Here is a 16,258-nt window from a genome sequence, read left to right on the forward strand (position 1 = left end):
CTGGATCAACTCGCCTTCAGAATCAACGCACAGATGGAGAAAGGTTTTGTGCTGAATTGAGAGATCAATCAAAAAATCAAAAGTAAAACCTACTCAGCAGTGGCAAACTGTTCAGTGTGGTCGACATGCAGCGATAAGGTAACAAGCGTGCCAAGTAGGTGCAGTAGTAGGCGACGCTGCCATAGAAATGTGAGGAGGATTACCAGGAGTCTGAGTCGACTGAAGTAGTAAACACAGCCAAGCCCAGAGAGTGACACCGTCAAGAGGTTACACTGCAGCAGAGTGGCGCATGCAGTAAGCTCTTCCCACACACGCACACGCACACGCACACGCAATTCCAATTACACAGGGAAAAAATACAGAAGGGACAAATTTTACCACCTTTAATACACAAAATAAACTAAAAGTCAAGGTCACGACATGTTGGGGGACAAACGTCAGAGTAAAAGGAGAGAAAAAAACCCGACTGAAATCAGTGCTCACTGCTGGGAAAGGAAATGACAAATACAAAGGCTGTGCTAACAATTAATGTGCATATCATCCAACAGTACAAGTGAGATGAAGAAACGGTCCACGAGGAGGAGTCGGCTTTGGTCGGTAAAAACTCTTTATGGCACAGAGAAGGTAAAAGGACGACTGCTTTAGGCAAGTCAGACTTTGCAAAGTCTCGAAACCAAGGAATTGAACGTTCACTGGCTATAGTGTTTGGTTCTACATACTGGTCTGAGAGTTGATGGTAAAAATGCAACCTGAAACATTAAAAGAAAATGGCAAAACAACTGAACTCGAGGAAACAAAACAAAGGAGTTGCTCCCCAATTTTTGTCAGAATGTTTTGTTTGAGTTAATATCCTGGAAAATAAAGTCTAAATTAAACATCACCTCTTTTTTTTTTTACATATAAAATAAAAAAAACATCTCGCAACATAAAAAGCAGCAGAAAAAAGTCAGTGGATGCACTGTCGTTTGCACATGGACGCAGTTTTCTTTAAAACTCCATGTTGAAAATAAACACCTTCCTATTTTATTTAAATTAACAGATGCCTTCATGGTCACACACAGGTTTCAAATCAAGTCGAAGCATAAAACATTTACGGCATCCAAGGTGAACAAAATACTTTCAGTTGGCTTTGAGGAGTCCGCAGCTCAGTATGAGCGCTGATAAATATTACCTACGGGAATGTGATGCGGCCAGCGGCGGAGCCGCGCCGCGTCTAAGTGCCGCCGTCCGAACTCTGCTGTCGGTGGAGGCTCAGCACCAGGTCGCGGATCTCGTTGCGTTTCCTGCGCACCAGCTGCCGTGGGAACCAGCGCTCCAGGTGCAGCGGGAGGTCGAAGAGAACCACGGGGTCCTGGGGGAGCAGGAGGCGAGAAGTTAGTTTAGCGTTTGAAGGTCAAATTGGACAATTAGGACGTCGACGTTGCGCTTTGTTCACCTCCAGGAAACTCTCCACGTACTGCAGCAGGTAGAGGCCGCAGTCGCTGCTGTTGTCCTGTAGGGGGACCCTGCAGTGCGAGCTCTGCATCTGGTCTGCGCCGAACTCCTTGGAGGAGCCGCGACGAAACTCCCACTCGCACTCCAAGTAGCTTAAAGTGTGTGAAAGGGAGGAGTGGGGGCGGGGGGGGGGGGGGGGTCTGTTAGGTAAAATATACAGAAAATGACACACACGGCAAAAAAAAAAAAGGTGAAGCGCCGTGTACTCACTCCCGCAGCAGTTTGAAGACTCGCTCGTGATGAGAAAGTTTCAAGGAGTCCATGATGAGAATACAAGGCCTGCGGAAAGGGCAGACGTGATGGTTAGTATGATAATTGAGATAACGAAGGACTTGGTCCATCACACCGGCAAGATCTGAGAGCTCCTGTTCCACAGAAATTCACAAAAACTGTTGAGGAGCATCGAAGAGAAATGAACTCACCTCTTGAAGACTGTTCTCCTGTTGCAGGTTTTCTCTGTGCAGCTCTTTAAATAAAAATCATCAAGGACAAGAAGATGAAAATAAACAGAGACAAACTAAGCCATTTGTATGTGTAAAATAAAATAAAGGTCAAAGGGATTTCATAACTTGTACCAGTACAAGAAACGAAATGGTGTGCTCCTGTTGCAAGCAGTGCATCACTCAAGTCACTCAATTGGATGAAAACACCTACGTATAAAACATCTTAGCTCCAATAGCGGCCAATAAATAATCTTGAGGTAGTTAAAAGTAGAATAGAGTGTTCATAGAATGTCTTTATATGTCTTAGCAATATTAGTGAGTGAATTATGGAGGGATGTTCTTACCACTGGACCAGGCTTCCTGTCTTGAGTGGATTCTTCTTGAGATTTTTCTGAACGCAATTAAAAATTTGAAGGTGAGAGCATCCATTTGCATTACACAGAGAGATGCGATGTAACAAATGTGCAATGAAAGGCTGACGCATCTTGGCTGTCATAACACCAACCTGTCTCTGGGTTGCCGCCAACCCTGTTGATGACCGAGGGAGTGGTTTCCGTTTTGTCGTCCGTCCTTCCAGACCCTTGAAACGACTCGAGTTCCTGACATTCCTCCGTCGCTCCGTTGCTCATGTGCGCCACGGAGGAGGCGTCGTTCCCGTTCCCGGTGTTCTCGGAAGTCGGCTCCGTCAGCCCGGGGAAGCAGACGATGGCCAAATACCAGTGAGCGCTGAAGACACGGCGGAGGGATATCAGATCAGATGTATACATGGAAAAACCTGCTTTGTACGATGAGGGTTCTTCAGTTTGACTCACTCGTGATTCACAGGCACAAACAGGAAGTCCTTTTTGAAGATGTCCACGTGGCGCGTCCACGTCTTCACCCGCTGGTGCCGCCGCTGCCTCTGACAGCTGAGGAGACACACGAGTGGACACGGGGGTTTTCATATCGTTTACGTCACACAAATCAGCAGTTGTTGTTGTTTGCACAATCACCACTTACGAGTCCTTGGTGTTGCCTTCGCTCGCGTTGTCCCTTCGTGTCAGTTGCTTGTAGAAGAAGCTGCTGAAGATGTGAGTGCGCTCAGCTATAGCTGCAGGGGCTTTGTGCAGGAGGTATCTGGAAGTGGGGACGAGGGAGGGGACAGACCGACACAACACATTCAGAGCTGGTTCTCCTTTCCACAAGCTGGCCTGCGCACTCAAAGCCTTTCCCCTTTGAACTCACTTGAGATAGAAGTCGATGATGACGTCGTTGAGGTACTGCCCACTGTCGAGGCACTGCAGGTCCTCGGCTGTGACGGTGATCCCGCCTTTCAGCGGCGGAGGGGGAAACTGGATTAACCTGAGCAGACACGGCGCAGGGCAAGATTGGAAGCTGATCCTCCGCAGGTGCACCAAGAACCCGAGCAGCTGGACTCTGACGCATTTCAGCCGCCGGCGACCACTTGGTGTGCGCTTTGTCTCATTTACATTCAGCCGGCGCAGCGCTATTTAATTTTGCGCGTCGGCCTTTTTCATCATGACACATTATTCCCTGGGCCGTATCCTGGAGCGACTACTTGCCTGCGAGGGAGGCCCTGGTGTTTGTATTTGGTCCAGCTGGAGTCGGGTTTGCACGGCGTGGCGGTGTACGACTCTCCGCTTCGCCGGTGGCACAGCGCGTACACCGAGGTCGCCTCCTCCTTCTTCTGCTGAGGGATGGAAATGTTGCACGTGCAAGGTAAAAAAAGCAAAAGCGTTGATGTCAATGTGTGCTATGTCACACACTTTTAAAAGTCAGCCATGAGCGGAATCGGAAAAAGGCAGCGATGGCTGCAACGCCTCCAGCCTGGTCTTCACTCTGCCCTCTGGGATGGTCTTTACTGTCGTCCCTTTCCAAACATTTAGTGGGTCCCAAGAATGAGAGCACGGAAGTCAGTGTATAATATTTTAACGCAAGTCATTGTAAAAATGGTGAATGTTTCAGTTTTACTTCTTCTCACTCCTTTTTGGATAAGTTCAGATTCTTCCCGTTTTGTTTTGTGCTCATTTTCATGATTTTAAATTGCAGAATTGTTTTGATTTTATCGACCTATTTGAAACAAACATGACTCATCTAAACTAATGAATGAATGAATGAATGAATGAATGAATGAATGAATGAACGAAAATCACAATACAACACTTCGTTGTCCTCTTGGGGGAACTGTGCCTGCACTTTGAGTCCAGAATGAGAGAAGATGTGAAGGCACTCACCTCAGGCGGCGCTTCAGACACTCGTTCCGTCTGATCCGTCTCTGCTCGGACCTCCACCGCCGGCACCCCAACGGGCTCGGACTCCAATACCGTCCCATTTTGGGAGTCGGACGCCGCCTGAATGATCACAGTCTGCTTTTGGACTGTCCTGGTGAGTACGTGATTGTGGTCCAACTTCTCACTCGGCTTGGTGCCCCCCAGGCCGAGCAGAGACAGCAGGTGGGAGTCCAGTCCGGTCCCTCTGATCAGCTGTACGCTGGTCTCCACGGAGAGAACGCACATGTTCCCTTCCGCCAAACCGGGGATTTTATCGGCGTCGAGGGAGACGGCGGATTTAAGCAACTCTGAATTTTTGTGGCAGTGCAGCTCCAGGAGGGAAAGAAACACGTTGCCTTCAATCCCATGAAGGGAATCACTGAGGGTCAGCAGGATGAAGGGGCTGAACCTCTCTGCAGAAGTCCAAATAAAATACCTAAGCACAATTAAAATTCCTCCAGGGAATATGAGAGTCCCGGCGGACCTGAGCGCCTTCTTACCGGTCTCGGCGATGTGCCTGTGTTTGGCGCACAGCTTGAAGAGCTCCCGCTGCACCACGGCGGCGGCCGCTTCGGACACGCACAGCAGGAGGGCCACCGGCGCCGGCGGCTCCACGTCAAACCTGATGGGGACCCCCTTGAACACCATTTCCTCCTGGTTCCACACGCTGTACCACTGCATCTCATTCCCCTCAAACGTCACCACGCCCTCCTGCTGCTCTTTCACGTCTAGGGGCGAGAAAGGGTCAATTTAGGGGCCACAGAGGGCGAGAAACAGGCACAGGTTGCACTGTGATTCTCATAATGACCATGTTATGACCTAGAGTTGGCTATCTAGGTAGGCGGAAAAGCATGCAAATGATAAGTTTGTTTCTGAGGCACTTGTCTACTCCTTTAAAAAAAATTCACTAATAAAGCAGATTTTTCACACTGAACTTACAAGGAACCATGTTTTGCTAAACATCACAATGATTTCGCGCCTCACTTCCCCGTCTTGGTGATTTTAGAGGCTTACGAGTCTAATCCAGAGATACTACACACTCTGCCATCCAAAATAGACCTCTAAGCTGCGCGTGTGTGTGTGCGGATAGCGTGTAGACAGTGTGACCAAAACAAGGCAAGATGCGTTTCTCCCGGGTCTAATTATACGCAGACTGGACCAAAGGTCAACGCCCCGCCTCGTCTTCAGACGATACAGTAAGCGTCCGAGGGATCTGCCGTGAACTTTACCTTTCAGCTGGATGAGGATTTTTTGCTTCCCTATCTGTAGAAGAAGAGTAAACCAGGGTCGTTACACCGGGATATTTTTTCGGCCTCCAGTGCACATGCACTGCTTGGTGGGAGGGGATAGTTTACCATGATGTGTCCAGCTGATTTGATGTGATAAGCTCCGGAGTAGAGGGAGGAGAAGGCCACGGTGGGGTAGTCCGTATTGGGGATGACGGAGATGGACTCAGCGGGGAGATTGTCTAAGAAAACCTCATACAGCTGCAGGGCACAAAGATGCATTGAATGAAACCCGGAGGCTCAATGTCAGACTTGGATCTGTTAAAAAACAGACAAGCGCAAGAAGAATATTTTTCTTTTTTCTTTAAACATTGGCGCCATCTAGTGGTTGAGGCCAGGAGGAGCGCACAAGGTTTGGGTGTTTTCGAGTGCTTATTCCAACAATTTTCGCTCTCTCATTGGCACCTAATATATTCTGCCATACCTGCATGTCCCTGCAGGTGTCAGGAGCCTCCTCTGGTTCCTCCTCCTGTGTTGACAACGGCTCCTCCTCTGTCTCTGCGGTTTCCACGCTGACCTGTGTTTTGTCCGGCGAGCTGGGACACTGAGAGGTGTCGCAGGGCTCCCCTTCGTCACTAGAGAGCACAACTGCAACACCAACACAGGCGACACATCAGGCCACGTCTGAATATAAATAGTGGACTTTTAGACAAGAATCTGTTAGTATTCTAGGGGGGGGATAGTTGAAACAGAATAGTTCACATAAAACAAAATTTTAAAAAAATCACCCATTTCCTACTAAGCACTATTAAGTCTATGAATAAGTTGGTTCAAATGGTACCATATTATATGCTATTTAAAACTGTAGGCAACTCATAGACACAGCTCCTGTTGAGGGACTCCACCAGGGACTTTTTTAGGACTACAAGTGAATCCCTGACTGTTGAATAGTTGAACAATTACCCAACAGTCAACAGTTTGGACACACTATGAATTTACTGTCTTTTCTTTCATTCTCATGACTATTGACACGTGTGGAGATGGCCGACTTACTGGGGTCAGGCGCGCTGCTTGTGGTCGAGGCGTCCTGGCTCGAGTCTGCGTCTTCTCCGCACTCTTCCACACTAACTTCTGTGGACATTGACTCGGCGTTGCTTCCGTTTTCCATGTGTTTTTCCAGAAACGTATGTGCGAGGACTTGTCTCCCATCTCCTCCGTCTCCTCCACGACTACACAAGGACGCTGCGTTCTTCTTCCTCTTGTCCTGTGCAGAAAGCATGCATGAAAGGTTGCTTCAGCAAGGCACTGAGGCCAGTTATCTTCGAGCTATCTCAGGGAGAAAACACAGAAAAGATCACACAGACAAATCAAATGGCTCCAGGGGGAATTGAACCCACAACGTTCTTCACTTCGCAGCTACAGATTAGAATCCAGTTTCCTTTCCAGAAGAAAAAGGGCATCAGAACTGTTTGTGACATCACAAAACACTGATACGCAAGTCTCTGTTTTCTTATTTCTGATGAGGATTTTTTTCAAGTGATTTTTTCTGCAACACTGGACGTTAATATCGGTGAAACACTGAATACAACCCTCGCTTTTAAGCCGTTTTCTGAGAACTGCATGACACTCACAAGTTCCTGGAGCACTTCTCTCTCCGGATCAGTCCAGGTCTCTTTAATGTTAGCTGGGGAGAACTCGCAACAAGCTTCTGTGCCCTCGGTGGGTTCCCACCTCACTGAGAGCCCACAATCTGGTTGAGCCAGGAAAACAGTGGTTAGGCTGATGTACAAATAACCACAATTACTAATAACCACAAGCACTGTGGCAAAAAACAGGGTAATGGACTCATTTCATGCATACACACCAACAACTTCAGAAAATGTGTAGTCTTCTTCACAGTCCCTGGTCGCTCTAATCCTGTCAGTCCTTTCTTTTACTGCTTCCTCAGCAAAATGTTCGGAATTTCTCCTGTGTAGTGACCTATTTGCAAACAAATACAAAAACATGTGTATGAATCACTTCATTGTTTTAAACAAACTGTCTATACCTCCCTTCCAATAGAGGGATGATTCAACTCTCTTTTTCAAATAATGATGTATTCATTTTAAACACTTTCGATAGAAATGAAAGGCAGGAGAAAGCTTCTTTGAAGAGTGGATCTACCTTGGGGAGGACAATGTGGGGGTTTTCTTGTTCCTTTGAGGAGTTGTATTCTTGTTTGTGTCTTTGTTAGCTGACTTCAGACTGGGTGCCTTGTCTCTGCAGACTGAGGGCTCGTCTTTGTTCTTCCCACATCCCTTTGGCAGATCAGACACTTGCACTTGCTTTCCCAAGTTGCATCTTTGTTTTATTCTTCCCAAATGAGCCTTGCCCTGATCCGTCTGGAGGATATCTGTCAGCGTCACGCAGGCCTTCCTCCTACAGGACGAAAAATACAAGAAGATTTATTTCCCAAAGTTCACAGGCAAAATCTATGAAATGTTGCATTAAATATAATCCCATCCACCACTGCAGGGCATGTGCAACATTTAGAATTAAAAGAACTGGAACTATTTAATAAAGCTCCCAGGCATCAACTGTGACACCATGGGCCATGTGCACGTGTGATTTACAACATGCAACAGCTATCATAGGACAGAATCAATCAGACAGAAAGTTCTTTCTGCTACCTGCTAATAACAACAAGCAATTACAATGCAGGAGGTAAAAGGCTTACCTTTTAAATTCCAGAGAAATTTCGGCTGCAAGTTTCTGATCAAACAAGTTGCAGCCATTTTGTGAGTCACAATGCTTCCGCTTGCAGGATGGAATATTCGTCCAAGGAACCTTATGAAAGAAAAAGAGACACAGCGTGCCAACAGGATCAGATAGAACAGTCGTGTTCCTCACTTTTCTTAAGAGTTTTCTTAAGGTGAAATCAAACCAAAGATATATAAAAGCAGCATGACTTTATGCACAACGAGGACAACAAAACTGACTTCAGTGTATTGCTTAGGTGAAATGTTATTATACATAAAAATTTGAAATTAAAAATAGTCATACTTACCACGTGATCTTTGTCAACTTTAAAAGGAATCTTTAAGGCTTTTTTGTACTCCATCATTTGCCACAGTTTAGTAAGGCACAGTAAGACAACTGCAGAGAAAAAAAGAGGGTTGATATTGATATTCCTCAGCTGGGAAAAACTCCAGCAGACCCCCGCGACCCAGAGTGCAGGAGGAAGCGAGTATAGAAGATAGCTGGACAGATAGGTGGATTGATGGACTGACATCTGGCTATTTAAATAGGTCAAGACTATTCAACTCCACAATTAACAAATTGCAGTTATTGTAAAGAAATGTTGCACATTGAACAATGAGTCAATGTCTTCATGCTCATGATCAATCCTTTCAAAACAGCTGGTGACCTTATAATTGTGTAGATGTGAATCTATGTGAATTTTTGCCATTCAACACAAAGTAGACAGCTATGTAACAGCAAAAGCAAATACTATAAAACAATATAAAACGAATTGGATTTTATCACAGGTGATAACAGCTATTTGCAGGCTAAAAGAGTCTGGATGCCCTCCAGGCAATTCCGTATCAAAAGTAAAATGTTTTGATAAACATAAATACACAAATATGCTCATATGGACCTAATAACTGTTATTTCTAGATCATTTGCAAATGATACGTAGTTTTCTATTCTATTCTTCTATTGGAGCACCCGGGGCGAATAAACAAGGTCTAAATGCAAATATCGCCTATGCTCGCCGCAGTAAACGAAAGAAAAACTAAGTGATAGCAATCACCAGCGACAACAACAAACCTTAGTTGATGCACGTTGTGCCGCACACTCACAAGCTAAACCGGTCGAGGAGTTGGTGCTTACCCTGTTCTCTAGCTTCACTTGATGTTGACAAAGCGTGAGAGGGGCGTAAACATTGCTATTTTCTTACAAATATTTTAAGCAGCACCTTGAATGAATAGCAGGTGCTCATTTTTGGTGGTTTTATTGAGTATCACTTAGCCACTCACGGACGATTCTCTGTATTTGTTCCCAACATCCGGTGTTCGCCGGAAGTACATCATGATAAAACGCCATCACTAACTGATGGTTCCCTCCAAACGGCATAGAGGAAATGGGGCTGTTTGCGGGTGTATTTTGTTTTTGTTTTTCGATTTAAAAAAAAAAAATCTCTTAATCCATTCAAATTGATTATATCATAAGATTATATCTTATGGGAATAAAATGTGTTGATAGTAAAATATCACTGCTGCATGACTGTAAGCTTTTCGCTGCTTGCTCTAAAATTTAAAGCACCTCAGAACTTCACGATAAAAGATAAAACAAGATCGTTGTGACAATTCTGAATATTTGTGACATCACAGTAAATATTTATGTTGTCCATCTTTTCATTTTTTTTTTTTTTTTATGGGATTCCTTGCGTATTTTTAGTTTATCATATCTCTCAATAGTGCCCTTTGGAGGTCGAGAAGAGCCACATGGCGCCTCCCGTCGGAACGCAAATAAAGGGAGCTTTGTGCGAGTGAGGACTGGAATGTGTCACCCGTTAACCACAGCTAATGTCCCGAAAATCAGTTGTGAATGACAACTGTCTAAAATGTCCAAAATGTAATCTGGACAACATGCGTCTGTCTGAGCCAATCAGAGAGCGAGTGGCTATGTAACATCCGGTGTGCTTTTGTAACGTCTCTATTATTCACACAAGAGAGAGGCACATAAAAGGACGCAAAAGCATTTTGAAGCACAGCTGAAGTGACCGAGGCTTATTTTTTGGCCTTAAATTATTGCAACAAGAAGAAACAACGATGGTGTGACTGCTGATAAAGGGTAGGCTTCGTCTTTGCTTTGACATGCTGGAAAGTTCTGTCTTATTTTGCACGTGACTTTAACCAAAAGAACTTTACAAGTAACCTGGAAATCCAGGAAACGAATTGTCTCCTACTGCTTTTCTCTGGAATTGTCTTTTGACAGTCCGCATTCGGTGCTTTTCCCGTGTGATAGTAATTATTCCCGAGCCATAACATCAGGGGTCTCAACCTTTAGTCCGTGATACGAGCACTGCGCTGGTGTCAACACTTAAATAAATCTCTCTGTGCGCTGTCTTTAGGAGCGAATAATGGAAACTAGCCTTTACACTTCCTTATCTGCGCCCCGCAGGTGGTTCCACGCCAACACCGCTCTTGTTATTGGTGCAAAGAGACTGCAGCAGGCGTGTAAACCCTTTAAAAAGTCGTGAACCAATCTGTTGTTTTTATTATTGGTAGAACATAAATTTAGGATCTTTCTTCTAGGATTGTTCATATTGTTGCATTTTTAGGAAACAGAGATACCACTTCAGCAGATAACAGTTCCTATCTTTATTTTAGGGTTGTTGTTTTTTTTTTTCTTCTTCTTCTTCTTCTTCTTCTTCTTCTTCTTCTTCTTCTTCTTTATCACTTCTTTATTTGTTTGTTTCACATCCCAGCGGGCGCCTACGTGATCAGGAAGATCCGGGCCTCCATCTCAGAAGGAGAGCACCTGGACTCACCCATCATTACACCATGTAGCGCTGCTCTTGGTAAGAAAATATTTACACCTGCAGACAAAATGAATGGAAACCAAATAGCCGCTGAAGTAAAATAAAATAAAAAATGTAAATAAATTAAATTAAAATAAATTACATAAATAAATAACCCATAAATGCTTTGACTGATTGCTTAGGTTATTATAGTTTGAAGCTGATGACATCCCCAGGTGTACTCTAGCTGTAGCTCTATGCAACTTGTCAGAGGGATTAGCTGCATTAGTTAGGTCAGGACGCGGGTCTTAGCTTTATACTTATCATGCCCGTGACTCACATAGACGGTTATATTTTTACGCAGCTCAAAAAAGACTACGACATGAGGTGAATGACCATGCCGCAGTGGCCATGAAGAGCTCTGGCCCAGATGATGATGTCAGCAGAGCAGCAGGCCCGGGAACATCTCCTGGTGGATCAGCTGTGGAGAAATGTGGCTCCTCCTGACGTTAAGAGTCGCCCTGTGCTCCAGGGCAGTGGTCACCACAGTGCATGTTATCATCCCTGTATTTTTCTGTTTATACACAGTAACACTCAAATTTGTACGCCACACACGCACAAGCATGTGTAAACAAAATTTGCAATAATCTTTATCAGTGCCACTGATGTAATTGACATGGTTTCATTTTAAAATAATGCATTCTTATACCGATTTTACAGAAAACATCTTGACGGATCAAATAGAACATGGACACTGATGTTTTGTCAACATCATCTGTAAGAAAAAAAGAACTGTACTCATGATGTACTGCAGTGTGTGAAGACTGACTCACCAACCTCTCTCCAGGGGCTGAGCAGGTCTGATGTTTCTGCTGCTGTTACCAATAAATTAAAGTACAAATACAAAAATTGTTAAGCTGTAGTTATGTCATGTATAGCTGGAATTTTAAGATTGTTTTTTTTGTCCCAGTATTTTTTGGTAATACCATAGACAGTAAACCATTTATTACCTCTGCAGTGTTTCTATTAATCATGTATATGTGGCATCAAATTAGTTACAGCCAGCAGTCAATAAATTACCATCAGGCATCATCATGACACTAGATTGGCAGTCATGTAGAAGGCAGTTAAATTCACTGTCACTACTCAGTCGGGCCTTTAACATACTTTGAACAACAAGCGAGTCTATTTAATCTCCTTGATTTCTTAGGACCTGTCAAACAGATAATATCAATATTTAACACAAAATATAAGCCCCCAAATTAAATGAAAAAACAAACCCGGAGGATAAACACATGAGTAGGTATTCCATTGAATAATTTATTGTCACACACCTTCTTGCAATTTACAGTTCCATGTATCATTATTCAACCTTCACAACAAAGAATATGATTCAAATACTCATAGGATCAAATATTTATTTACCATTTGGAATTTAAGCAGGATAAAATCTGCTCCCAACAGTCACTGCACAAATCCTTTCACAATAAGAGCATAGCAGTTCCTGAAATATTTGTATCTTCAATATATACACATATATTTTCATTTAACTTAAAGGCTTCACACAGCAAGACATACTCAACACAGACTCTTGACAATTCTCATTCTTGCAAAACACAGTAGTTTTTTTTAACAATTAAAAAAAACAACTATCACCGGAAAACAAATAAAACACACAAAGTGAAGACTTTAATTTGGATGGAATGAAGTGAAGTTGAAGGAAGGAAGTTCAAATTTATTTTGTTTATACACCAGTGGAGTAAAATTTTGAATGGCTTCATGACAACCAGGACCTGTCAGAACTAATGCTCTAATTAGTGAATGAAGTTTCCCCCCATAAATCAGTAATGTAAACAATGAGGTAATGCAGTGTTATATTCTTCCTCCCATCAAGCTGTCACAGTTCACTATAGAGGACCTCACAAAAAAACACAACCCTTCACTACAGTAATCGAACAAGGAGAGCTGGAGTACCATCGCTAATACTCAATCCATCCTGATCTTCTGATTGGTCATCCTGTAGATGATGCTATCATAGCCTGGGTCCATGTTCCACAGGTTGTATGAGATGGCGATGACGGCGAGGGCCAGCGCGATCATCAGCCAGAGCACGATGTTGAAGACCACGGCGTACTCAAAGTTGTATTTGTAGGCCAGGTTGTAAGGGCTCCCAGGGTTGCTCTGTGAAAGAGTCAATCCAGACAGCACTCTTAATTATATGCAGACGTAAAAGTTATAATTCTGCAATAATAACAATAATAATAATAATAATAATAATAATGGCGGTTTCAAAAGGCAAATCAGAAGGGATCACTATCATACCTAAAGCTAAAGTTTAAATAATTACACAGCACCCTCATAAAAGCAGTGAATGATATGAAATGTTTTGCCTCCGACTTACAATCTGCCTGGATTGCAGGATAGAACGGGACTTCCTGGTCAAAGGTGCCTCAAAGGCCTTGACTGTCACAACCTCTACCACAGCAGTGTTTCCATAGAGACCATACACATCCTCACCAAACTGCAAGGAAAACACAGAATTAGATTGAGAGATTTACTGAGGAGGATTTGAAAAGCACTACATTTTCCAGATTCTCCCCTTACTTTCTGGAGGACTGAGGCGAGAATGGCCTTAGCGTCCTGGTACTGTGGTGAGTCTTGGCCGTAAAGCCGGCTGAGCTCCTCCAGGCCGGCCAGCTCCAAGGAGTAGACGTCAGGGGAGTGGTCCTTAGCCAAGTGTTTGTGTCTCTGCAGCTATGGGAGAGCCGAGAACAATCAACAATGATCCGAGCCTTCATACAAGGACTATTTGGATGTACAGCAGGGCTTAAGCTAACACACATCTCTTACCAGGGCTGTGATATCATGCAGGACTTGGACCTCAGACAAGAAAAGCAGATCGGCCTGAAAATCAGAGGGCAATATTGAGGAACATCAGAGGAAGATGAAACAAAAAACCAACAGCATTCTCTACCCGCACATAATCAGGTGTCTGATGTAATTAGCCACTGTATCGGGAGCAGAAATGTTTTCTTTTGAAAAGACCACAAGAATATAAGTCAGTCAGAATTGAAGGGATTCTTGGAGTTTGTTGTTAGTTGAATAATATTCAAGGCAATCATCACACTGTGTGGGTGGGCACAGTGTCACTGTATGAGACCTACCTCTGCATTTCTGCTGAGGGAGTTGAGCGGCAGGGAGTTCAGCACAGAGCCGTCCTGGGAGAGACGCGCACGGATCTGCTGCAGAGTCACTGGCAGGTCCTCAAACACAGCGTTAGCCTTGCCCAGCATGTAGAGCCTCTGAGAGAGGCAACAGGAAAATACAGTGATATGTGAGACCCCCATGAGTGATAATGTACAACAGAGGGTAGTCATGCAGTGTCCAGTGTCTGTCTGGTTCCAGCACCTCCTCACTGGGGGCCAGCTGCAGCACGACGGGAGTGTCTTCAGCAAACAGAGAGTGGACTGTCTCTGCAACGTTGTCCAAGGTGAAGGGGACCGGCTGAAGGGTAGATAGAGATATACACAATTTTTAGTTTGTTTTATTTTTATAAAAGGACAACAAATGCAATGATTAGAGAAATCCGTCTCATTATTATCAAACTCACATTCTCCAAAGGGTAGGAAGCCACACTCTGCGGGAACGACAAGCTATCCACACCTCTGACCACTACCAGTATGTTGGCACGAGGACGCTGGAACAACGGACCAGCCTGAAGACCAGGCCAGGCAAGATCCTACATGCAAAGGACAAAGCAAAAAAATTAGTCAACAGACTTAAAGTGCCTCTCTATCTCTCGAGCTGTTCTTGACTGAGCTTTACAAATAAAGAATAACACGAGACACTTCAAGTTTGTGAATCGGTGCACCTCTTGAATGGAGAATCCCATGGTGAGAGCAACCAGGTCTGGGATCTTCTCTCCAGAAACGGGCCAGTCTCCTTTCTGGAAGGATACAAACTCTGGAGCCTGCAACACCGTCAAGCTATCTCCATGTACACCTGGGGAAATAGATGAGAGAAGGATGAAAAGAGGACATGCACAGGATCAAGACACAAGGAGATTTAGGAAAACGGTCTGCAGAATGTTTGTCGAACGTGGAATTCATGACACATATGAAGTGAGTTCATGGCAGCAGCACTAACACAGTCACCGAGTTACTCATTAACACGAAACGCAAAACAAAGACTTTTTTTTTTTTTTTTTTCTTTCGTGTGTGGCATTACAGATCAGTTTACATGTTACCGATACGTTACAACAACCATCTCTAAAGGAAAAATAAATGTCTGGGAAACATGGCTATGAATATGACAGCGCTGTGAGACATACGCTACACTCGTGACTTAAAGCAAATGAAATAAGAGGAACTTCCAGTGCACTGCGAGTCACGGGACAGGCTGGAGCGAATTAGTAACCGGCTTAAAGGAGTCAAAATTGATTTTTAAAATGTTAACATTAACATTTTTCTTGCATTATGGGTGCAGAAGGTGCAAAAATATTTAAGATTTAAAAAACAAAATATAACGCTTTTCGTCGCGGACGTGTTAGCATCGAGATACCCAGATGGTGTTTAGATTAGTTCCCTACTGTCAGGAACTGAAGCCAATATCGACAATACTGTTAACCTCCAATAAACGCGGACTGAATTCAAGTTATTGTTGTAAAGTGGAATAAACCCGTATTTTCATTTTAAAGCGTAAACCGTGACGCATGCTAATGATGTTGCAAGCTAGTTTGCCGAGCTGTCGTTAGCACGATTGGCGGAGAAACACCGCGGTAAATTCATCTGGACGAAGGGAAAATACGCTGCGACCGATGTAAAGGCATCGACGGGCATTTCTTACTGCTCGTGGTGAGGAAGCAGAGGGCGAATGCCGCATATAAAACAGCCTCCATCCTTCCACAGTTTGTCAGCGACATCTTTCCCCTTGGCAGAGCAGAGATCAGCTGACGTGCGTGACGTCACAGCTCAGCAAAGGACCATGGGAGAAACAAAGCAGAGCACGATAATAGAAATACGTAAAACACGAGACGGGTTCCCGTCTCGTGTTTTACGTATTTCTATTATCGTTATTCGTTAAAATAAATAAATAAATAAATAAACTGCATTAAAGCATTCTGACTTTCTGAATTCCATATTAAAATATTGGTAGGGTAGACTGTGCTTGCAGAAACTCATTTTCAACGGATTTATTTTTTTTTTATTATTATTATTATTTTTAACGCATATTGAACATGTTAGAAGAGCCATATCATGCCAATTTTTGAGTCTTTCCTTTTCATCATGAATGCCAGTGAGGTGTGGGCATGATTAGGAA

The 16,258-nt window shown here is 44.0% G+C and overlaps 2 protein-coding genes and 1 long non-coding RNA gene across 4 annotated transcripts; 1 reads left to right on the forward strand and 2 right to left on the reverse strand.

Annotated features, from left to right (window-relative positions):
* Positions 1–368: 368 nt before the first annotated feature.
* LOC142880662 (uncharacterized) lies at positions 369–9,514 on the reverse strand. 2 transcript variants are annotated; one of them, XM_076014642.1, is made up of 22 exons: positions 9,307–9,514; positions 8,480–8,568; positions 8,150–8,259; positions 7,597–7,851; positions 7,298–7,413; positions 7,065–7,183; positions 6,487–6,697; positions 5,918–6,081; positions 5,563–5,694; positions 5,437–5,470; positions 4,708–4,935; positions 4,172–4,620; positions 3,500–3,621; positions 3,162–3,278; positions 2,937–3,053; positions 2,750–2,845; positions 2,443–2,663; positions 2,282–2,328; positions 1,917–1,960; positions 1,705–1,773; positions 1,436–1,586; positions 369–1,351 (listed from the first exon to the last, which is right to left on the reverse strand). In XM_076014642.1, exons 2-22 carry the CDS (start codon positions 8,534–8,536, stop codon positions 1,214–1,216), a joined length of 2,997 nt encoding a protein of 998 aa, XP_075870757.1. In that variant the 5' UTR covers positions 8,537–8,568; positions 9,307–9,514; the 3' UTR covers positions 369–1,213. The 2 variants fall into 2 exon arrangements, with proteins under 2 accessions (XP_075870757.1, XP_075870756.1); XM_076014641.1 differs by having other exon boundaries at positions 3,500–3,624; positions 9,307–9,511.
* A 594-nt stretch (positions 9,515–10,108) lies between these two features.
* Positions 10,109–11,848, forward strand: LOC142880665 (uncharacterized). The gene is made up of 3 exons (XR_012925457.1): positions 10,109–10,269; positions 10,907–10,999; positions 11,304–11,848. It is a non-coding gene; the product is annotated as an uncharacterized LOC142880665 (long non-coding RNA).
* A 397-nt stretch (positions 11,849–12,245) lies between these two features.
* On the reverse strand, positions 12,246–15,937 carry atp6ap2 (ATPase H+ transporting accessory protein 2). The gene is made up of 9 exons (XM_076014644.1): positions 15,785–15,937; positions 14,811–14,941; positions 14,550–14,678; positions 14,348–14,443; positions 14,104–14,241; positions 13,790–13,843; positions 13,544–13,693; positions 13,341–13,460; positions 12,246–13,120 (listed from the first exon to the last, which is right to left on the reverse strand). The coding sequence occupies exons 1-9, from the start codon at positions 15,858–15,860 to the stop codon at positions 12,926–12,928; spliced, it is 1,089 nt and encodes a 362-aa protein (XP_075870759.1). The 5' UTR covers positions 15,861–15,937; the 3' UTR covers positions 12,246–12,925.
* Positions 15,938–16,258: the final 321 nt, after the last annotated feature.

Source organism: Nelusetta ayraudi, unplaced genomic scaffold, assembly GCF_046127955.1.
Source record: "Nelusetta ayraudi isolate G7.1 ecotype Tasmania unplaced genomic scaffold, CSIRO-AGI_Nayr_v1 ptg000169l, whole genome shotgun sequence".
In the NCBI taxonomy this organism is placed as follows: domain Eukaryota; kingdom Metazoa; phylum Chordata; class Actinopteri; order Tetraodontiformes; family Monacanthidae; genus Nelusetta; species Nelusetta ayraudi.